General features: G+C 36.7%; 1 protein-coding gene across 1 annotated transcript in view; it reads left to right on the top strand.

The window, feature by feature from the left end:
* Nucleotides 1-25,328, top strand: part of TEX11 (testis expressed 11) — a 377,626-nt gene that overhangs the window by 329,977 nt on the left and 22,321 nt on the right. Inside the window, exons 26-28 of the mRNA XM_024240693.3 lie at nt 21,798-21,947; nt 23,179-23,287; nt 24,347-24,467. Coding sequence (XP_024096461.1) covers nt 21,798-21,947; nt 23,179-23,287; nt 24,347-24,467 — 380 coding nt within the window. The remainder of the gene's footprint in view (nt 1-21,797; nt 21,948-23,178; nt 23,288-24,346; nt 24,468-25,328) is intronic.

Here is a 25,328-nt window from a genome sequence, read left to right as displayed (position 1 = left end):
AAATAAATTAATTAATTAATGTACATAGGAGGTAACACAATTCTAACATAGGAGGTAACACAATTCTAAATAACTTTAGCTCTTTGACAAGTGAGGAACCTTTGTACTTTGTTAGTTTGCCACTAAATAATCAAAAATAAAGAAAAAGACAACATAAAGCTCAGAGAATTATTCTTGTAAAACACAGAATCTGCTATCTAGGCAGATTACACAGAAGATAAAGAATAGCTTTTGCATTGTGGTGAAGGCATTAATCAATAAACTAAGGAAGCAAGCCCATCAAAATTTAGATAACGTTGCTACAATTTTAACACATTGCATAGCTTTATTTCAGACTTAGGTTTAAACCAGGGCAAAAAAATTTAACTTTCCCAGTTTGTCCTTCATTATGCTCTTTGATGTTCTGGAACAAACTGACCATCTTTCAGAGCATCCGCTAGGTCAAAACTATTTTTATTGTAATACTAAGATGTGTAGTTTTTCAGGGGCAGTATGACGTGTGATATTGTAATAGATTGAATGCAGAAGCAGATAGTAGAGTCTAATTATTTCTATTAAGTTGCGCATTAGGGAACTTTGCAAAAATGTGAAGCAATCGTCTTATTTTTAAAATAAAATCATTTTTATTAAAATTGACATCCACATGCAACAGATTCATCTCAAATCAATTCAATCAATAAATATATTTAATTTTTTCTGTTTTAATTTATAATATGGGAAGTATTGATAGTTACAACATACATGCGGAAAACCTCTTTGGAAGTCCTTAGTAATATTTCAGAGTACGAAGGGGTCCTGAGAACAGAAAGTTTGAGAACTACTGTCTTAGAAACAAACTACTTTTCCCTTTAAAAACAGAAGCATATACCCATTTGTCACTATTGCTCATAATATAATCTCAACCACTTGTTTTAATTTTAACTTTTAACCAAAATAATATCTATTTCAAAGAGAAAATTTGAGGGGTGCAATTGAGAACTATCTCTCACAAACATTATAGCAGATTAACAGAGCTCCTGAACACATGTAGCACTTTCGATGTACACACCCATCCCTTTTAAAGAGGAAAATGAACACAACCATTAACATGACCCAAAGATATTGCCTCTTCATAGCATATAAAAATAAGAAGCAACAGTACATAGGACCAGGTGCGGTGGCTCATGCCTGTAATCCCAACACTTTGGGAGGCTGAGGCAGGTGAATCACGAGGTCAGGAGATCAAGACTAGCCTGACCAACATGGTGAAACCCCATCTCTACTAAAAATACAAAAAATTAGCCAAGCGTGGTGGCACATGCCTGTGGTCCCAGCTACTCGGGAGGCTGTGCTAGGAGAATTACTTGAACCCGGCAGGTGGAGGTTGCAGTGAGCCGAGATCACGCCACTGCACTCCAGCCTGGGTGACAGAGCGAGACTCAATCTCAAAAAAAAAAAAAGAAGCAACAGTATATAAACTTAAAACTACTTAGTGAGGCCAAGGTAGGAGGATTGCTTGAGCCCAGGGGTTCAAGACCAGCCTGGGCAACATAGGAAGACCGTGTCTCTATAAATAATTTTTTAAAGAATTAACCAGGAGTAGTGGCACATGCTTATACTCCCAGCTGCTCGGGAGGCTGTGGCAGGAGGATTGCCTGAGCCTGGAAGGCTGTAGCTGCAGTGAGCCATGATTGTGACACCGTACTCCAGCCTGGGTGACAGAGTGAGACCCTGTCTCAAAAAAAAACAAAAACAAAAAACTGTGCTTAGTAATCAATATTTAAGCAGTCTATATTAATTAAAATTTATGTAGGTATCCAATGATTATCCATTAATGAACTCAATATCAAACCAGTGTTTTAAGTTAATTAGATTATCTTAAATCTAACATACCAAAGAATGTAATTACTGCTGAAATAAAAGTTTGTCAGAACAGGGATTCAATTTCAGTTGAACACAAATTTACATCTTTCATAATCTTAAATATTATATATAAGTAACATTATCTTATTTGATTAGTAAATCTGTATACATTTAGGAAAAACAGACCCAAGTAAAATAAAATGTATGCTTGTTTTAGACATTACATAAATAAATCACCAAAAATGACATAGCTCTTTTAAATAAAAATTATTTTTAATGTTTTATTTTTCATTTTTGTAGGTACATTATAAGTGTATGTATTTATTGGTTACATGAGATATTTTTATACAGGCATGCCATGTGTGATAATCACATTAGGGTACGTGAAGTAGCCATCACATCAAACATTTATCCTTTGTGTTACAAACAATCCAATTATACTCTTTTAGTTATTTTAAAATATACAATTAAGTTAGTACTGACTGTGGTCACCCTGTTAGGCTAGCAAACACTAGGTCTGTTCATTCTTTCTATATTTTTTACCCATTACCCATCCCCACATTCTCCCCTACTATCTTTCCTAGCTTCTGGTAACCATCATTCTACTTTCTATTTCCATGAGTTCAGTTGGCTTAATTTTTAGCTTCCACAAATAAGTGAGAACATGCAAGGTTTGTCTTTCTGTGCCTGGCTTATTTCACTTAACACAATGACCTCCAGTCCCATTCATATTGTTGCAAATGACTAGATCTCATTCTTTTTAATGGCTGAATAGTGCTCCATTGTGTATATGTACCACATTTTCTCTATCCATTCATCTGTTGATGGGCAGTTAGGTTGCTTCCAAATCTTGGCTATTGTGAATAGTGCTGCAATACATATGGGAGTGCAGATATCTCTTCAATATACTGATTTCCTTTCTTTTGAGTGTATACCTAGGAGTGGGATTGCTGACTCTTCTCCATAGTAGTTGTACTAATTTATGTTCCCACCAGCAGTGTACAAGGGTTCCCTTTTTTCCACATCATCGCCAGCATTTGTTTTTGCCTATCTTTTGGATATAAGCCATTTTAACTGGGATGAGATAATATCTCACTGTAGTTTTGGTTTGCATTTCTCTGATGATCAATGATGCGGAGCAACTTTTCAGTTGCCTGTTTGCCATTTGTATGTCTGCTTTTGAGAAATGTCTATTCAGATCCTTTGCTCATTTTAAAAATTAGATTACTAGATTTTTTGCTATAGAGTTGTTTGAGCTCTGTGTATATATCTGCTTATTAATCCCTTGTCAGAGGGGTAGTTTGCAAATGCTTTTTCCCATTCTGTGGGTTGTCTCTTCAGTTTCTTTTTTTTTTTTTTTTTTTTTTTTGAGACGGAGTCTTGCTCTGTCGCCCAGGCTGGAGTGCAGTGGCGCGATCTTGGCTCACTGAAAGCTCCGCCTCCTGGGTTCACCCACCATTCTCCTGCCTCAGCCTCCCGAGTAGCTGGGACTACAGGCGCCCGCCACCACACCTGGCTAATTTTTTTTTTTTTTTTTGTATTTTTAGTAGAGACAGGGTTTCGCTGTGTTAGCCAGGATGGTCTCGATCTCCTGACCTTGTGATCCACCCACCTCCGCCTCCCAAAGTGCTGGGATTACAGGTGTGAGCCACCATGCCTAGCCCAGTTTCTTGATTTAAACAAGAATTATTAAACAAATCTCATTTGCCAAAGATTTACCTTAATTCTGGATTCTTAAAATGTTTGAGTTAGCAGAATTTTTTGTAAAAATGTTTTTAGTTTAGCACATTTTAGTATTAAAAGTTCAACTTCTGGCCGGGCGCAGTAGCCAGCACTTTGGGAGGCCAAGGTGGGTGGATCACCTGAGGTCAGGAGTTTGAGACCAGTCTGGCCAACATGGCGAAACCCTGTCTCTACTAAAAATACAAAAAATTAGCTGGGAGTGGTGGTGGGCGCCTGTAATGCCAGCTACTTGGAAGGCTGAGGCAGGAGAATTGCTTGAACCTGGGAGGCAGAGGTTGCAGTGAGCCAAGATCGTGCAATTGCACTCCAGTCTGAACAACAAGAGTGAAACTCTGTCTCAAAAAAAAAAAAAAAAAAAGAAGTTCAACTTCTTTTTTTCTTGGAATTAAAAAAAATGTATGTAAGTTCTTATTTATGTCTATAAACCAATTAGAGCAGAGCGCCTTTAATTTAGGAAACTTTATAATATAACTTATTAATACTCCCCAGAGATAGGAAAATATTTTACACTCACACAATGTGAGGTCAAAGCCTTTTTCAGTTGTAGACACATAGACATAGATAAAGCGATCTTACGAATTCAGATCTACAATTTCAGCTACAAGTTAAGAGTAAACACAGAAATATGCCAGTCCAGATATTAGAGTGTTCATCTTCCCTGCAGGCGTGAAATTACTGATTAATTTGAGTTCAAAATGAACAAATAGAACAACAAAAAAGACGAATTCTCTGTTATTTCCCACCCATCAGTGACTAGATAAGTGACTAGATAATCCATTAGTCCAATTACAAAGACCACCAAATGGTCAGACCATATAATCACATTCCCAATCATTGCTGCTACCAAGGAAGAATATAACTTACTGACTATACACAAACCAGAAACTAAAACAAAACATAAACTCAATAGAAAAGAAAAAAGAAAGAAGCAGAGATTCAACAAAGTTCTGCTGCCACTTTGGATTCAATCTGGAAGCCAAGAAAAGATTAATGTAAACAATCTATGAGTTACATTTCTCCAGTAACACAATTTACCTGGCCCTGTCAAGTGTATCCATTGGGCATCTCAGTTAGTACTTTTAAGACATAACCTTGGCTGGGTGTGGTGGCTCACGCCTGTAATCCCAGCACTTTGGGAGGCCAAGGCAGGCAGATCACCTGAGGTCAGGAGTTCGAGACCAGCTTGGCCAACTTGGTGAAACCCCATCTCTACTAAAAATACAAAAATTAGCTGGGCGTGGTGGTGGGCACCTGTAATTCCAGCTACTTGGTAAGCTGAAGCAGGAGAATCGCTTGAACCCAGGAGGCGGAGGTTGCAGTGAGCAGAGATCCTGCCACTGCACTCCAACCTGGTGACAGAGTGAGACTCTGTCTCAAAAAAATAAAGATATAATCATGACTCTCTTAGGAATATTAAATGAACACATCAAGGATTTTATTTAATTCATTAACTGATGAGGAAACCGAGATGTTACAACCAATTTCAATTTGCATTTCATTTTGGTTGCTTGGTTTTTCCTGTTTTCTGTCTCTTACTGTTTATTCAGCAGTATCTTTTTTCCCTTTTGCTGCTTCCACTTCCTTTTGCTGCTTCCAGTTTTACTTTTATTCCTGTGGTGGCTTTATTTTTTTACCTTCTTTGTCTCTGAAATAGCTCGTATTCCATTTCCTTTTGTTGTCTACCAACTCTTCCCTGAGTTCTATTTCTGTTTTATATTCTTGTTTTATAGAGATGATTACTTAATTAATATTACTGAATTTATGCTGATATGTTTAGTCACAATTTTAATCTGCATATGGCAACATTTCTCTCGTGAGAATTCTCCATCTGCCTTTTTTTTTTCTGTTTCTTCCATCCCATTTTCATGTAGTATCTTTGTGTATAAACTGTGCTGGAGTTGTTTGTTTTGTTTTGCTTTGCTTGATAACATCTTTAATTGCAATGAGGTCTCTTTAGACCTTCTACTTGCAGACGATACATGTGGAGAGGAGCTCAGGACCTGATCAAGGATAATAGAAATTTTTACTTAAGTTCTAAGGTTGCTGTGTATATGAGTTCTTGTAGGCTCTACGTCTTCTTAGCCAGTTGATATAGGCAGCTATGGGCTTCTCATAACAAAAACTCTTTCCTCCCCACTGCTTCACTGACCTGTTGCCCACTCTTTCTTCTCTGCTTCTCAAAACCAAACTAAGTCCAGACGAGCTTCCTTTACCAGCCTCTAAACTCTTTTCTTGTTATTGTAGATAAAGGATTTGCACTTCAGGGTGTGCTCCTCCCCTTGGAGTGCTGTACTTTTGCTGACTTTTTCTGATTCTATTTTTATTTTTAAAACATATGTGTGTATGTGTACACAAATACCCTAGACTGTAAGCTCCACAAGGACAGATACTGTGTCTGATTTTGCTTACCTTTGTATTGTGCGCCTAGCACGTAATAGGTCTTCAGAATATACACACATATATATTCTTATAAAATGTGTGTATATGTATACATATTTATGAATGCATATATCATCTATAAAGCCTTGGAAGGATACACACCATACTTAACACTTGATAGCTCTTGGAACAAGTATTAGTGTGTTTAAGGGACTTTCACTTTTTATTTTGTTTCTGCATTTGAATTTTTCGATGAATTTATAGTACTTTAATAATTAAAATGAAAGATACATTTAGAAAAATTATTCCGACTTGTTAAAGGTTTATGTTTCTTGAGATTTTGTATTTCCAATGAACTAATGCCTAAAATAATGAGCCCAGTATGTCAGTAATGTAAATAAATTATTAAGCTACCAACTGCAAATAGATAAATTGAGGGAAAGTACAAAGCCAGTGAATCATAAACTCTTGAGGGAAAATTGGAAAATGCCATCCTTTTAAAAATCTACTCCAAATCAGAGTCAATTAAGAGCTGTATAAACAGTGATTAAAATTTTAGTGCTATGGGAATTGGCCTTTACAAAAGGATTAACCCTGACATACCATTATATTAGTGACCTAAGGAAAGCAGCTTACCACATTTATTCTGCAAAGTATTTATTAAATTCCTAAGGGCTACCATGTATCGTGGAAATAAGGAAATGTATTACTGTCTCTGTCCCTAAGAAATTTACAGCAAAGAAAGTAGGTCAGAAACATAATCAGTTATACATATATAAGGCAAAATGAAATAACTATACTAATAGGGATACAGAATATATGGGACCACAGAGGAAGAAATGATCTATTCCAAAAGGTGATATTTGAACTTACTCTTCAAGAATAAATAGAATTTTAATGGTAGGAACCAAGTGAACAGAAGCCAGGAGTAATACAGGAGAACATTGTTAGTTTCGGTATTATCTCTTATTCAGGGGTTATATAGTGGGAGATGAGTCCGTGTCTTAGTCTGTTTCTGCTGCTGTAACAAAACACCTCATGCAGACCGGGTAACTTACAAAATAGAAAATTTTTTTTTTCTCACATTTCTGGAGGCTGGGAAGTCTACGGTCAAGGCTCCAGCAGGTTCAGTTTTCTGGTGAGGGCTGCTCTCTGATTGCAAGATGATACCTTGTTGCTGCATCCTCCAGAGGGAAGAAACACTGTGTCTTCACAGGGAGGAAAGTGGAAGGGCAAGAAAAGTTAGTGCTGTGTGGAAGCCTCTTTTTTAAGGGCCGTAAGGGCTATCTGTAACCCAGTTCATGAGGGAGGAGCCCTCTGGGTCTAATAAGCTATTAAAGGTTCCACCTCTTATCCTATCACATTGGCCATTAAGTTTCAACATCTGAATTTTGGAGGGGACACATTCAAACCACAGTAGGCTGAAAGTAGTGTGATTTGTGATGTGCCCATTCTCAATAACAAATTAGGCCACTAGTATCACCTAGTTCCAAGCTATCTCATGTCTCACTTGGACCACTGCAATAGCTTCCCAAGTGTCCTCTCTGCTGCAACTCTTGCCCTCCTAATAAATTCAATAGCCATACAGCAGCCAGAGTATTTTAACATAAGTCAGTTCATGTCAGTCTCCTTGCACTTCCCATTTAAATGGATTTAAAATAAAATCCCAAGTCCTTACCATAATCTACAAGGCCATAGATAATCCGGTCCTTAGATACCTTCCTCACCACCTCTCCTGCCACTCTGCCTCACAGCTCCACGTACTCTAGCCCTACTATGTCCCGATAACACCTTGTACTTCCCTGCTTCTGGGCCTTTGTATTTGCCCTTTCCTTTGCATTGAACACTCTTGTCTTAGATATTCATATGCCTTGCTCCCCAACTTGCTCAAGTTTTACCCCCTCAGAGACCACACCCTTTCAAAAATAGCAACTTTCAATACTATTTACCCCCTTAACCTGTGTGTTGACTACTTGACATATTCTATGTTGCTTATTGTTTGTCTCCCTAAATAGAATCTAAGTTCCATGCAGGCAGAAAAGTTGTCTGTCTTGTTCATTCTTTATCCATACCTCCTAAAGTTTTGCCTGGCATATAACAGGGCTCAATAAATATTTATTAAATGAAATTCTGCTATAACACCAGAAATTATATCATTAGAGAGTCATTTATTTTAGTATTAGAGTGTTTTGATCTTAGAGAACCCTCTATGCAAAGATCCTTGGGAGAGCTCACAATTTAGTCATTATCAGCGTATACTCTGGGAGAGGAACATTTAGAAAAAAATACCTAATGAAGATTGAACTTGGGATTTAGAGCAGAGAAGGGCAGGTTTCCAGGGGTGAAAAAGGAAATTTAAGGGGAAGTTGGATTTGTACCAAAGATGACTTTGCTTATAGTGAGAAGATACTCAAACCTTTCTAACTTGAGGAAGCTCACAGCTTCTGAATCTGTCTTTCTGGCTGTGAAAAGAGATTTCCTCTTTTGGGTCTCCCTTGAAGATTATCATTTTTGGATGTTGCTAAGAGCATCCTTGGAGTCAGAGTCTCTATATATAGCGAATCATCAAATGTTAGGGCTAGAAGTAATCTTGGTGATTTGGTTTCTTAAAACTATTTATTTTATAACATGAGTTAAACATTTATCACAAAAACAGGAAGACAGAGAAAAGGCTTTAGTTTTTGTAGGTCATTGCAAGAAAGAATTTTGCTTATCTCCAGTGCTATAATTTTGACTTTGGTATAAAGTATTCATCAAGTGTCATCATCGAAAGTATTAGTGGTTATGACAAACAAGGCAAACCTCCTGAGAGCTTTAGAACAAAGCCCAGCATGGATGTTCTGCCAGCAGAAATGCAGTTCAGCTGGCAGGGCAGATGATTATCTATGTTTTTATGTATTATATATTACATATTTATATATTAGGGTCTCCTCAACCCATAACTGGAAAGGTCATTCTAATTTATCCAAATACAGTAGATAAAAGCTGCCATTTAACAAGATGTATGCTAGAAATAGAAATACTTTTTGTCTTTTCCATTGTACACATCAAAACTAGGATTGAATGCTTATTCCTTTGCAGGCAGTCTTTGCTTGGTTCCTTCATTGGCTTAATACAGCAACCAGTCATACATTACTTTTGTCTCAGAGATTAGTTCTCATGGATAAGAAATTCTCAGAGATGAAAGTTTTGAGATCAGCCAAGAGAAAAGGCAACTGGAGCTGATCCTCAGGCACATTAAACAGAATGGCAAAACTTGAGTAGATTTTCTAGTGTACATTTTGAGCCAGAACTTAGGCCACAGAAATAGGAGAACCTGAGTTTAGGATTATTTCCTGGAAGGAAATTAGACAATTAGCTGGAGATACCCAAGTACCTCTGATAAAAATTGATCCTAGGAAGTCTTCACTTTTGGCAGCATTCCATTTAAATCATGCCTCATAGTCAGCATAAGCTTACCTTAATGATGCAATCCAAAGCCTTAATGGCAGTGAGTAGAGACTTTGATACAGGGCTATGGAGTCACTGAAGAAATATAGTAGGGGTTCCAGGTTGAGGAGACAGGTTTGTTATGGTTCCCAGATACTTATGGTGATATATACTATTCCTTCTCCCACGTGCCTGATCTAATTAGGAATGTCAGTCCAATCTCCCTGTTCCCAACATATGTCTTATTATGGTTTGCTTTTAGAAAGGACAAATGTGAATCTGGAAATTTTATTTATTTATTTATTTATTTTTATTATACTTTAAGTTTTAGGGTACATGTGCACAATGTGCAGGTTAGTTACATATGTATACATGTGCCATGTTGGTGTGCTGCACCCATCAACTCATCATTTAACATTAGGTATATCTCCTAATGTTATCCCTCCCCCCTCCCCCCACCCCACAACAGGCCCTGGTGTGTGATGTTCCCCCTCCTGTGTCCATGTGTTCTCATTGTTCAATTCCCATCTATGAGTGAGAACATGCTGTGCTTGGTTTTTTGTCCTTAAGATAGTTTGCTGAGAATGGTGGTCTCCAGCTTCATCCATGTCCCTACAAAGGACATGAACTCATCATTTTTTATGGCTGCATAGTATTCCATGGTGTATATGTGCCACATTTACTTAATCCAGTCTATCATTGTTGGACATTTGGGTTGGTTCCAAGTCTTTGCTATTGTGAATAGTGCCACAATAAACATAAGTGTGCATGTGTCTTTATAGCAGCATGATTTATAATCCTTTGGGTATATACCCAGTAATGGGATGGCTGGGTCAAATGGTATTTCTAGTTCAAGATCCCTGAGGAATCGCCACACTGACTTCCACCAATGGTTGAACTAGTTTACAGTCCCACCAACAGTGTCAAAGTGTTCCTATTTCTCCACATCCTCTCCAGCACGTGTTGTTTCCTGACTTTTTAATGACTGCCGTTCTAACTGGAGTGAGATGGTATCTCATTGTGGTTTTCATTTGCATTTCTTTGATGACCAGTGATGATGAGCATTTTTTAATGTGTCTGTTGGCTGCATAAATGTCTTCTTTTGAGAAGTGTCTGTTCATATCCTTTGCCCACTTTTTTTATGGGGTTGTTTGTTATTTTCTTGTAAATTTGTTTGAGTTCTTTGTAGATTCTGGATATTAGCCCTTTGTCAGATGAGTAGATTGCAAAAATTTTCTCCCATTCTGTAGGTTGCCTGTTAGATGGTAGTTTCGTTTGCTGTGCAGAAGCTCTTTAGTTTAATTAGATCCCATTTGTCAATTTTGGCTTTTGTTGCCATTGCTTTTGGTGTTTTAGACATTTTCTTGTACAGTTATCTTAGCACAATGTCTCCTGATCAGAATAAGTTGTGTACTATACCTCACCTACACATTCATTACTTATTTTCACAAGATTTCCCAAGCTTTAAACTTCAGTCCACCCCTAACTGATTATATATATATATGTGTATATATATATATGTGTATATATATATATGTGTGTATATATATATATATGTGTGTATATATATATATATATATATATATCACAATACACATTCTTTTCAAGTACACTTGTAACATATACCAAAATAGATCATATGCTGGGCCAAAAAGCAAGTCTCAACAAGTTTCAAAGAATAGAAATCATACAAGGTATGTTATCCAAACAAAGTATAATTAAATGAGAAAGCAACAACAGAAAGATGATTAGGAAACCCCCACTGTTGGAAATCTAAAAGAAACATTTCTAAATAACCCATCAGTCAAAGAAAAAATCAAAATGAAAACGATGGAATAGATTGAACTTAACAAAAATGAAATATGACATCAAAACTTGTTAGATACAACTAAAATAAAGGAAAAGACATAGCTTTAAATGCATATATTAGAAAAGATTAAGGGTTGAAAATTGATGATCTAAGCTTCCAACTCGAATCTAGGGAAAGAACAGCAAATTAAAGATAGTAAAAGGAAGAATGTAACAAAGATAAGAGCAGAAAACAAAGAAATGAAAAACAACATACAACACAGAAAATCAGGCTGGGCACAGTGGCTCATGCCTGTCATCCCAGCACTTTGGGAGGCCAAGGCGGGCAAATCACCTGAGGTCAGGAGTTTGAGACCAGCCTGGCCAACATGGTGAAACCCCATCTCTACTAAAAATACAAAAATTAGCCAGGCATGGTGGCACATGCCTGTAATCACAGCTACTGGGGAGGCTGAGGCACGAGAATCGCTTGAACTTGGAAGGTGGAGGTTACAGTGAGCCAAGATCATACCACTACAATCCAGCCTGGGCGACAGAGCAAGACTCTGTCTCAAAACAACAACAACAACAACAACAACAACAACACAGAAAATCAACAAAGCTATAGGTTGCTTCTTTGGAAAGATTAATACAATTGCTAAAAGTCTTGCAAGATGGATCAAGAAAGAACACAAATTACCAATATCAGTAATTCAAAAGTGGGCATTAGTACAAATCCTTCAGACATTAAAATCACAATAAAAAGGATATTGTGAACAACTTTATGCCAATAAATTTGACAGTTTGGACAAAATGGACAAATTCCTTGAAAAGTACAGCTACCAAAATTACTTTCCCACCCCCCATTACTTCTCAGCTTTTTGGCTAAGATCAAGTACAAAATTTTGCCCCCAAAAATAATCTGAGTAGTCCTATTTAGACTATTTTAAATAGTCCTAAACCTACTAAAGAAATGCAACCTTAAATACCTTCTCACAAAGGAAATGGCTTTACCAGTACATTATTCTAAATATATAAGAAAGAAATAATATCAATCTCATACAAATATCTCTTATGGAAAATAGAGAAGAAAGTAATACATTGATTTTATGAGGCCAGCATGACTCTGATTCCAAAAACTAAAAAGAAAAATACAAGTCAGTGTCAGTGTCTTTTTTGTTTGTTTGTTTTTGTTTTTGTTTTTTTGAGACAAAGTCTCTGTCGCTCAGGCTGGAGCGCAGTGGCACGATCTCAGCTCACTGCAACCTTTGCCTCCCAGGTTCCAGCGATTCTCCAGCCTCAGCCTCTGAAGTAGCTGGGACTACAGGCATGCACCACCACGCCCGGCTAATTTTTGTATTTTTAGTAAAGATGGGGTTTCACCCTGTTGGCAAAGCTGGTCTTGAACTCCTGACCTCAGGTGATCCGCCCACCTCGGCCTCCCAAAGTGCTGGGATTACAGGCGTGAACCACCACACCTAGCCTCAGGCCAGTATCTTAAATGATAGATGCGAAGATCCTAAACACGTTTTAGAAAATTGAATCCAGCAATATATAAAAAGGATACTGCATCATGACCAATATTGCTTATCCCAGGAATTCAACATTCAAAAATGAGTGCACATTAACAAAAGAGGAAAATATAATAATCTCAATAGATGCAGAAAAAGCATTTGAAAAAAATGCCATACCCATTCATGAGGAGAACACTCAACAAACTAGGAATAGAAAGTCACTTCCTCAATCTGATAAACATTACTTGAAAACAAACTACTCCTTATTTTGTATTTAATGGTAAAATATGAACACTTTCTCACTGATGTCAGGGAATGAAACATGGATATACACTATCACCACTTCCACTCAATATTATACTGGAATAATTCCAGGCCTCCTAGTAACCCATTTCACATCTTAGGTCTAATTGATCACTCTCTCCATGCTGCCTCTTAAAGACGATCTGTTCTTTTTTAACTTCAGTTGTAAACCCTTTATATGCTTTAAGACGGTTTCCAAAGCATTTGTTAAGTTCTGTCTTCTTCAGACCAACTATTTAAGAAATAGGTTCTATTTTCCAACCTTCTAGTCATAGCCATTCTTCTCCTCTACATGTTTTCCAGTAGTGGATTGTGAATCAGAACATGTGGGATTAGGGTCCTGGCTCTCCATTAATTTGCTGTTTCTATGGGTAGGAACAGCATTTAGTTTCTCAGCCATAATCTTCTCATCTGGAAAGTGGGGTTAATAACCCCTGCCCTGTGTATGCATTAGAAGGGCGTTTTGCCTATCCGAAGGACTCAGAATAATGGAGCAATTTCTAAACCATGACTTTGAAAGCACTGCAGAGACCCAGCCAATCTACCATTTCCAGGAGCTGACAACATAATTCCAACAACAAATGTAACCTGAAATAGATAAACAAACTGTACATCTCTATAATGGAATACTACTGAAAAGTAAATGAATGCTAAATGCATTTGCTAAGTGAAAAAAGACAGACCCAAAAGGCTATGATTCCATTTATATGATATCCTGGAAAAGGTAAAACCATACGAACAGAAAACACATCAGTGGTTGCCAGAGGTTGGACATAGGAGTAGGAGTTCCCTATAAAGGGGTAACATGAGAGACTCTTTAGGGTAATGAACGTTCTATAAGGAGCAGTGATAGTGGACACACAATTCTATGCATTTTTCACAACCAATAGAACTATATGCCACAAAGAGTAGATTTTACCGGATACAATTTTAAAATAAATCAATCAGGATGTGGAGGGAATCCCAGATGGAATTCAGACTGTGACAATGAACTACATAGCCACATGGAAGGGGGTGAGGAAGAAAGAAGCTGATTTAAGTAACTTTGAAAAACTCTGTTTTGATTAGATGCAAGGCTAAAGACAAAAAGAACTATGCACAATACTGTATTCTAGTTGGTAACTTTTTTCACGTGGATATGGATTAGCAATAATGAAAATACTTTACATGTTTAGTCAGTTTTGCTGTTACATGGCATATGCGTGCCTAGAAATTATTACAGTATCCAAAATTGTGTAATAAAGACCACAGGGCTTATGGGAAAAAATGGGGTTGGGGTATAACACTAAAAAATTTGGTCTGTGACATATTAAAAAAAAGATAAGAACCTAATAAAATGACAGCATGGTTTTATATATGTTAAATGACTAAAAATACATGAATACTACAATAAATATGGCTTTTTACCTTAAAAAAGACCTGGCATTTGCTTATGGAAGTGAATATCAGAAGGATTGCAGCTTGTGAGATACTGTGAAGTGGTGGGAGGAGGTTGTCTGAAATCTGATGGAAAGTTGTAGCAACAGATGTGGATGAGTGTGGCCCATAACACATTCAGTGAACTGAGGTAGTGGATAGAAGTTTGAATTGTGCACATGTGTGTGTTATGCATACTCCTATACAGCTTGGTTCAGCCAGATGCTGCTTTCTGCATTCACTTACTATTTCACATAGACTAAATTGCACATAAGCAAGTACTTAATTTACATAATTTACATTAATTGTTACCTAATATATCAATCATGTTGGAACAAATTCACATTTTCAAAACAAACATAACAACTGTATGTATGTGTGTGTGTATATATGTATGTATTATGTATATGCAAACAGACATGCATATAATATGGTTTTCTTTATCTGTGATTTGGAATAAAGTTTTAAAAATAAGTAAATTTGAGCTGGGCACCGTGGCTCACACCTGTAATCCCAGCACTTTGGGAGGCCAAGGCGGGTGGATCATGAGGTCGGGAGTTCAAGACCAGCCTGGCCAATATGGTGAAACCCCGTCTCTACTAAAAATACAAAAATTAGCTGGGCATGGTGGCACGTGCCTGTAGTCCCAGCTACTCAGGAGGCTGAGGCAGAAGAATTGCTTGAACCCAGGAAGTGCAAGTTGCAGTGGGCTGAGATCACGCCACCACACTCCAGCCTGGGCGACAGAACGAGACTCTGTGAAAAAAAAAAGTAAATTGGTATGGTTGTTGGATACAGGTTTATATGTAAATAATTAATTATATTTCTGCATACTAGCAAGAAATTATTGGAAAGTGACCTTTAAAATACAATTTTTGATAGCATCAAAATCCATCAAATGCCTAGTAATCTATAATGAAAGATGTATAAGACCTCTGCACTGAAAGCCACAAAACATTGAAACATGGCTGAAAGAAATTTTTAAAGGTCTAAATAAACGCAGATATATGCCATGTTCATGTATTAAAAAACTCAATATTGTTAAGATATATCACTTTTCCCAAATTGATCTATAGATTCAAAGCAATCCCAATCAAAATCCCAGCTGAGGCTGTGTGTGGTGGCTTACAGTACTATAATCCTAGCACTTTGAAAGGCTGAGGTGAGAGGATTGGTTGAGACCAGAAGTTCAAGTACGGCCTAGGCAACATGGCGAGACCCTATCTTTACCAAAAAAAAAAAAAAAAAAAAAAGCCTGGTGTGGTGGCATGCACCTGTGGTCATAGTGGTCACAGCTACTTGGGAGGCTGAGGCCAGAAGATCACTTGAGCCCAGGAATTTGAGGTTACAGTGAGCTATGATCGCACCACTACACTCTAGCCTGGGTGACAAAGTGAGACCTTGTCTCAAAAGACAATGAAATAAAATAAATAAAAAATCCTAGGAGAATATCTTCATGACTTTGTGGAGATAAAAGTTTACCAACTATAAAAGAAAATATTGATAAAGTGGACTTCATTACAAGTGAGAACTTTGGTCTGTCAAAACATACCGTTGAGAAAAGAAAAAGACAAGCCACAGATAGGAAGAAGATATGCCAATACATAAGCTTGACAACTTCCAGAATATATAAAGAATTCTTACAACTCAACAAGAAAAGACAAATAACCCAATAAAAAAATGGACAAAAGAATTGAATGGCCGGGCGCAGTGGCTCGTGCCTGTAATCCCAGCACTTTGGGAGGCTGAGGCGGGTGGATCACCTGAGGTTGAGAGTTCGAGACCAGCTTGACCAACATGGAGAAACCCCATCTCTACTAAAAATACAAAATTAGCCGGGTGTGGTGGCACATACCAGTAATCCCAGCTACTCGGTAGGCTGAGGCAGGAGAATCGCTTGAACCTGGGAAGCGGAGGTCACGGTCAGCTGAGATCACGCCATTGCACTCCAGCCTGGGCAACAAGAGTGAAAATCCATCTCAAAAAAAAAAAAAGAATTGAATGGGAATTTCACCCAAAAAAATGTATAAATGGTCAATAAGCAAAGGAAAAGATGCTCAGCATCGTTACTCATCAAGAAAATGCACATTGAGAAGCCGCTACACCCTCACTGAAATGACTAAAAAAAAATCAAGTGTTAATGAGGGTGGGAAGCAACTGGAGTTCTGGCACACCACTAGTGGAAATGTAATTGGTACAACCACTTTGGAAAACCGTTTGGCAGTATCTGCTAAAACCAAACATGTTTCTATCCCAGCAGTGATCGTGAAATCTCACTTTTAGATACATACTCAGGTGAAATGAGTACATCTGTTCACCACAGTATGTACAAGAATGTTCAAGACAGCTCTATTCATAAGAACTAAAAATTTGAAACAACATTACTGTTCATCAGCAGAATGATAGATTAAATAAACTGTGGTATGTTCATACAATGGAATACTACAAAGCAATAAAAGGAATGAACTTCTGATAGCATACAAAAATATTTATGAATATGACAGACATTATGAGTGAAAGAAGTTGGTCCCAAAAGAATACACAATATAAATTCAATTTTTCAAACAATTTTATTGAGATATAACTCACATGCCATGCAGTTCACCCATCAAAGTGTACAATTCAATACACTTTAGTGTATTCACAGATATGTGCAACCACCACTGACAATCAATTTTGGAACATTTTATTACCTCAAAAGGAAAGCAACGTACCCTTTAGTTACCCTTGCACTTCTCCCACAAGCCCTGAACAACCACTAATCTACTTTCTGTTTCTATAGCTTTGCATATTCTGAACACTTCATTTAAATAAAATTATATAATACATGGACTTCTGTGACTGCCTTATTTCACTTAGCATATTTTTAAAGTTCATTCATGTGGTGGCTTGTCAGTACTTCATTACTTTTTATGGTCAAATAATATTCCATTGCCTGGGCATACCATGTTTTATTCATCCATTCATCAGTTGATGGACATTTGGATCGTTTCCATCTTTTAGCTATTATGAATAATGCTGCTGTAAACACTTGTGCACAAGTTTTTGTGTGGACCTATTTTCACTTTTTTTTTTATATACCTAGGAGTGGAATTGCTAGGTCATATGGTAACCCTATGTTTAATCATTTGAGGAACTGCCAGAGTGTTTTTTCAAAGCAGCTGCATCATTTTACATTTCCACCAGCAATGTATGAGGCTTCCAGTTTCTCCACCTCCTTCTCAACACTTGTATTACCTGTCTTTTTTATTCTAGCCATCCTAGTGAATGTATAGTGATATCTCATTATGGTTTTCATTTCCTGATGACTAATTTTCCTGATGACCAATGGTGTTGAGCATCTTTTCAGATGGTTATTGGCCATTGTATATCTTCTTTGGAGAATATCTATTCACACCCTTTCCCAATTTTTCATTAGGCTGCCTTTTATTATTGAGTAGCAAGAGTTATTTATGTGTTCTAGACACATGTCTTTGATCAGATATATGCCTTGATTTTGCCCCACTTTGTCAATTGTCTTTTCTCTTTCTTGATCATGTCCTTTGAAATACAAAATTCGTTAACTTTGAGGAGGTCCAGTTTATCTATTTTTCTTTCATTGCTTATGCTTTTGATGTCATATCTAAGAATGCATTGCCAAATCAAAAGTTATGGTTTACTCCTCTGTTTTCTTCCATGAGTTTTATAGTTTAGCTCTTATCTTTAAATATTTGATCTATTTTGAGTTAATTCTTGTATATGCTATGAGGTCAGGGTCTAACTTCATTCTTTATCATGTCGCTATCCAGTTGTCCCAGAACTATTTGTTTAAAAGACTATCCTTTCCCCCATTGGATGGTCTTTGCCCCTTGTGGAAAATCAGATGACCACAGACACATTGTTTTATTTCTGGGTTGTCAATTCTGTTCCACTTATATATATATATATCTCCTTATGTCAGTACCATGCTGTCTTGATTACCATTGCTTTCTATTTTCTTTTTCTTTTCCTTTCTTTTTTGTTGAAAGTGAGTCTTGCTCTGTTGCCCAGGCTGGAGTGCAATGGTGCCATCTCGGCTTACTGCAACCTCTGCCTCCTTGGTTCAAGCAGTTCTCCTCTCAGCCTCCCAAGTAGCTGGGACTACAGGTGGCCACCACCACGCCTGGCTAATTTTTGTATTTTTAGTAGAGACAGGGTTTCACCGAGTTAGCCAGGCTGGTCTTGAACTCCTGACCTCAAGTGATCTGCCTACCTCGGCCTCCCAAAGTGCTGGGACTATAGGCATGAGCCACTGCGCCCAGCCTCCATTGCTTTCTAGTAAGCTTTGAAATCAGGAAGTGTTAGTCCTCCAACTTTATTCTTGGTTTTCAAGATTGTTTTGGTTATTCTGGGTCCCTTGAATTTCCATACGAGTTTCAAGATCAACTGTCAGTTTCTGAAAAAAATAACTGAGCTGGGATGCTGATAGGGATTGTGTTGAATCTATAGATAATTTTGGGGAGTGTTATCATCTTAACAATGATAAATCATCAAATCCATGAACATGGGATATGTTTCCATTTTGTTCCATCTTGTTTATTTCAATGATGTGTTATAGTTTTTAGTTTATAAGTTACATAACAAAATGGAAACTAAGTTACATAACTTATACACTAAAAACTATAAACGTACACACTAATTCTTTCTTTTTCTTTTTTCTTTTCTTTTTTTTTTTTTTTTTTTTGAGACAGAGTCTCACTCTATTACTCAGACTGGAGTGCAGTGGTGCGATCTCAGCTCACTACAACCTCTGCCTCCTGGGTTCAAGTGATTCTCATGCCTCAGCCTCCTGAGTAGCTGAAATTACACACATGCGCCACCACGCCCGGCTAATTTTTTTTTTTTTTTTTTTTGGTAGAGATGGGATTCTGCCATGTTGGCCAGACTGGTCTCAAACTCCTGGCCTCAAGTGATCCACCTGCCTTGGCCTCCCAAAGTGCTGGAATTACAGTTGTGAGCCACCGTGCCTGGCCCTTGTTCTTTATTTCTAAGTATTTTGTTCTTTTTGATGCTGTTATAAAGGGAATTGTTTCAATTTTATTTTCAGCTTACTCATTGCTGCTATATAAAAACAGAATTGGCCAGGCATGGCGGCTCACTTTGGGAGGCCAAGGCTGGAGTATCACTTGAGCTCAGGGGTTTGAGACCAGCCTGGGCAACATAGTGAGACCTTGTCTCTAATAAATAAATAAATAAATAAATAAATAAATAAATAATTGATTTTTGTATATTGATCTTGATGAACTTGCTGATTAGTTATAATGGCATTTTATTGGATTCCCTAGGGATTTTATTCACAAGGTTATATCATCTTGTGAATAAGATTGATGTTTTTATTCTTTTTGATGCTATTGTAAATGGATTTGTTTTGCAGAGCTTCAAAACACTTGAAGCAAAAACTGCTAGAACTAAAATGAGGAATAGACAAATCCATAACTACTTGGAAACTTCAATATTCCTTTCTTAGTAATCAATAGAATAGGTCAACAAATACTCAATAAAGATATAGAAGACATGAGCAACACTATCAGCCAAATTGACCTAATTGACATTTAGAACACTCTACCCAACAACAGCAGAATACAGTTTTTTCAAATTCACAAGGAACATTCATCACCATAAGCCATATTCTGAACCACAAAACAAACTTCAAAAAATTTAAAAGTATTGAAATCATAAAATTATTGAAATATCCAAGTATTTTCTCTGACCACAAGAGAATTATATTATATATCTATAATACAAAGCTATCTGTAAAACCTTCCAATATTTGGAAATTAAACAGCATACTTTAAAATAATCCAATAGGCCAAAGAAGAAGTGACAAGGGAAATTAGGAATTTTTTTTAATTGAATGAAGGTGAAGACACAACATATAAAAATGTGTAGGCTACAACTAAAGCAGTATCTAGACAAAAGTGTATAGCATTAAATGCTCCTATTAGAAAAAAAAAGAAAGGTCTCAAGTAATCTAAGTCTCCACCTTAAGAAACTAGAAAAAATGAGCAAATTAAACCCAATCAAGCAAAAGAAAAGTAATAAAAATAAGAGCACAAATCAATAAAATTTAAAACAGAAAACAGTAGATAAAGTCAATGAAACCAAAAGTTTTTTTTTCTTTTGAAAAGATCAATACAATTGATAAACCTCTAGCCAGGCAAATCAAGCACAAATTAACAATATCAGGAATAAATGTGGAGACCTCACTAGAGATCCTACAGACATTTTAAAAGGTAATAAGGGAATATTATGAACACTTTTATGTCCATGAATTTAGAATTTTAGGTGAAATGTACAAATTTCTTGAAAGTCGCAAACTACCAAAGCTCCCTCAAGAAGAAATATATACTCCTATGCCTATTAATTAAATTCATAGTTTAAAATCTTCCAACAAAGAAAACTGCACTGAAGAATTCTACCTAACATTTAAAGTAGATGTAATATCAACTCTATACAAACTCATCCCAGTTCATCTTATGAGACTATTATCCTGATACCAGTAGTAGACAAAGACAATATAAGAAACTGCAGACCAAGATTCCTCATGAAAATAGAGGCACAAAATAAATGCAGAAAAGCAAAGATAGCTGCTACCTTGGTTGGATGGTGTTGACTGGAGAGGAGCACAAAGGAACCTTCTGTATTGTTGGAAGTGTTTGTTATCACAATCTAGGTAGTTATTACACGGGTTTAAACACATGTAAAAACTCATCAAGCTGTTTAAGGTGAGAGCACTTCTTTCAGTTTGTTGTATATATGTCATACCTCAAAACATTTTTCAATGTTCGATCTACCAAGAAGGATGAATGAAAACTGTCTCAGATAGTTTAGTGTATGACACCTGACATGAAATTCTTTCTATGCTGATGCCCAAGAAATTCTGTCGACTAATGAAACAGTTTGGAAACTCTCCTCTATTCTGCTTAAAATAAAGTCACTGTTAGTTTATACAGCACTGTATCTTCTGGTTAACTCAGCCATTAGAGTGAGCACCAGCCCAGTAGAAAGTTCACAAGAAGCAAGTAAACATTGGATTTGAATTAGAATCAATAATAGCAGCAGGGTTTTCTCAGGCTGTTTAGAAGCATCGAGGCAATTGTTTGAGAAAATATAGGTAGTTCTAGTGAATGCACTACAGAATGTTGGAAGTAGCGGTTAGCTTAGAGATTTTAAAATGTTAGAATCAAATAAAAAAACAAAAATAAATAAAATTTAGAATCTGTCTACAGCAGTGAAGATGACCTTCAAATTGTAAGTAAAATTAATTTTTCTTAGAAGGAAAACCTCTCCAGTTAGTGAAATTACAACCAAAGAGAATAATAAAATATAATCACAAAGAATGTTGCATTTTTGCCTCTTTCTTAGGGACCTCCTCAAATGATTCATGTGAGAAATTGCTTCTGCTGTACGAGTTTGAAGTTAGAGCCAAATTGAATGATCCATTACTGGAAAGCTTCCTGGAATCAGTGTGGGAGCTGCCTCATTTAGAAACTAAAACATTTGAAATAATTGCAAGTAAGAACTATATTTATGCTTTTGTAAGGCTGGTGCCCATTTAGATCGTATGACTTTTTTTCTTCTCTTTACTCTTCTTTCTTACCTCCAGGTAGGAAATAATTTTTCCTCATAGCACTTTGTTTCTCCTCTAATGCCATTCTTAGACTATTTTGTGTTATGATCATTTGTGCATTTATCTTCTTCACTCTATGAGATTATAATCTCTTTAGGGTCATAAACAATAATTACTTAATTTGTACTTACAAACCCTAGCGAAGTTCATTGCTCCTAATACGTGCTCAAATTTTTTCTGTGTGGAATTTAATTATGTAACTACACAACAGGGGGAGCTCAAACTTTAGAAAGTTTTTCTGGGCTAGCTAGAAATAACAGTGCTTCAACAATCAAAAGTGATGCAATCTTAGCTGTTTGTTGAAATGTACAGAGAAATACTGGTAATATTTTTTAACACAACTGCCACTCTCAAATTTCAGGCCGAACTTTCAGTGGGTTTGGGGGCTTAGAGCCTTTTTGGGAGTACACTGCAGGAAACAGCCTAATTATCTTCCCTTTTTATCTCTCACCCTCTTCAGGAGCATGTGTGTGGTTAATAAAAATATTAGTTAGCTCCAAGTGCACAAGAGTCACATTTGCCTTTCCTTGGTCTTGCCAAGACAGAATTCCTAGAGCCATGGAGCAGGTGATATATACTTTATGGACATGTGACAGTGACCACTGCTCCTTGTATAATGGAACTCCAATTCTAAAAATCTGTTAAATGCATCTGGAAGTCTTAGGGTTAGTTACCTCTGATACTCCCTTGTCAAGTGTTTCCTATTTTTAGTATCAGATAAAAATAGGACATTTTAGTACAAACCTGTTTCGATTAGTGCCCTTTTACTGATCTGCTTTCTGTTTCCTTCTTAGTGTGCCCTTCCTTGACTGTCATTCATAACGTTATTGCTTCACCTGTATGACTGTGTGCAAGGTCATAGAAACAGTAGGTTTTCTGTTGATGTTTGCTGAAAAAAGGATGTTACCTGGTAATCCCACCATGCTACTCTACCCAGAAAGTAGAAGCTGTTTCCAAAAGCGACTGTAGATTTATCGTTTATAAAATTCATTGTTGTTTATTTTTGTTCATCTGTTTCAGCCCAGTTTCATTAGAGAAAGCAAGTGGTAGCCTGGGATGAAAACTGTGATGGGTGACATGATCATGTTCACAACCTTTTTCCTTTTCTTCCTCTAGTAATAGCAATGGAAAAGCCTGCACACTATCCTTTGATTGCTCTCAAGGCCTTGAAAAAGGCTTTATTGCTCTGCAAAAAGGAAGAATCAATTGATGTATCACAATACAGGTTAGTAAATACAATCCAGCCTTTTTGCTAGCCAAAAGAACTATAGTCAATGCCTCATAAGTAACCAATCGTTCTTAATTGACCCAAGTTAAAAGATGATATGGGGATGATCTGGGGGCACTCTTGTGAACAGCTCCATACTGAGAGTTGTATTACAGACCAATAATTATTTAGCAAAGTCGAGGAGCTTGGTTTTCCCAAAGGAGAAAAAAAAGGGGGAAAGTTGCTTCTTTGTGTGAATCTGTGTATATAATAAAACTACTAAGTACCTTTCTTTCTTTGTTTCATCATTAAATAATATTCCAAATGTACAGAAAAGTACAGGGGTTAATATAACAAACACCAACATATCCACCACCCAGATTTATTTGTTTTATTTTTAGAGATGGAGTCTCGTGATGTTGCCCAGGCTGGATTCAAACTCCTGGGCTCAAATGATTCTCCAGCTCAGCTTCATGAGTAGCTGGGATTACAGGCACGCAGCACCCAAATTCAACAAATGTTAACATCTTGCTATGTTTGTCTCATTATTTTTCTAAGCACTTTAAGCACCGATAAGTGCTGTATAAAACATTATCTATTGGAGACTTTTTTGTTTTCTGTGTCCAGATATGGGGAAAAATAGATGTTGTGTGACTTTCTTTGTCTGGAAAACATCATTACAGTCTTCCTGTGTTAAGGCACGAAAGACAGTTCTTGTGGAATCATTCCACTTTACACCCCAGTTCCCTTGCCCATTTGAGGAAGTACCGAGATGCTTTAAAATGCCTGTAAATTTAACCAGCTCATAAAATATAATAGATGGCCACAACTCCTTCGTGCAGGAAACTAAAAAAAGAATGAAAGACAACCATAGGCATGAAAAAAGAAAGGATTGGTCAACCTGTTTTACAGCTTCAAAAATCTGTCTTCTGAGGTTGGAGGCCAGATAAAACCGAGGGAAGAACAGAAGTGTTTTGAAGCTGTTGGTCTGGGATGAGATCCAGGTTTTACTTATCTTAGCCATGAAGCCAATGATTTCTTTCCTTATGGGATGAGTTTTCTCTTTTTGATTTTCAGCAAATGTATGCACAACTTGGTTAACCTCTCAGTGCCAGATGGGTCGTCGAATGTAGAGCTCTGTCCCCTGGAAGAAGTTTGGGGCTATTTTGAAGATGCTCTGAGCCACATTAGCCGCACTGTAAGTCAAATAGTGATATTAAACTTTCAGTTAATTTTAAAGAACTGAACTGTCTTGTGTACTATAAATTATATACAATAATGCTTTCTGATATGAGTTTTAGGATAAATTCATATTACAATTTTGTAGTTATACACTACAGAATTTTCCTGGGTTTCTGAAATATAAATAGTTGAAAGTAGACATTTTCTAACACAAGTGTATTATGGATTAGGTCCAAGTAGCAGTACCACCAGGCATTTTGAATTATTTTATATTTTCAAATCATGGTGGGATGATTACTTCCTCTGTGATGATATGAACCTTTTGAAAAAAGTTATTGCTATTCCCATCCTTTCTCAGAAGCATCCTTTCTCAGAAGAGTAGAAGGAACATCGAAGACCTGTATTCTAGTCCCTCCTCTGCTGATTTCTTTTTCTTTTCTGTGCAGGTTTATTCAGTGGTTTTAAAATTAGGTTTCTTGAGGTATAATTTACATATCATAAAATTCACCCATGGCTTGTGCACAATTCAGTAAATTTATAGAGTTGTGCAACTATCACTACAATCCAGTGTTTTTTAATTTTAAAAATGTTTTATTTTTAATTTTTGTGGGTACATAGCAGTGTATATATTTATGGGGTACATGAGATTTTTTGGTACAGGCATATAATGCATGATAATCATATCAGGATAAATGGGGTATCCATCACCTCAAGCATTCATCCTTTGTGTTACAAGCAATTCAATTATACTTTTAGTTTTTAAAAATGTACAATTAAATTATTGTTGATTATAATCACCCTGATGTGCTATTAAGTACAGATCTTATTCATTCTATTTTTTGTACCTATTAACCATTTCCACATTTCCCCCACCCCT

Source organism: Pongo abelii, chromosome X (genome assembly GCF_028885655.2).
Source record: "Pongo abelii isolate AG06213 chromosome X, NHGRI_mPonAbe1-v2.0_pri, whole genome shotgun sequence".
NCBI lineage: Eukaryota > Metazoa > Chordata > Mammalia > Primates > Hominidae > Pongo > Pongo abelii.
Note: the sequence above shows the minus strand (reverse complement) of the source record. Positions and strands in the feature narration are given on the sequence as shown.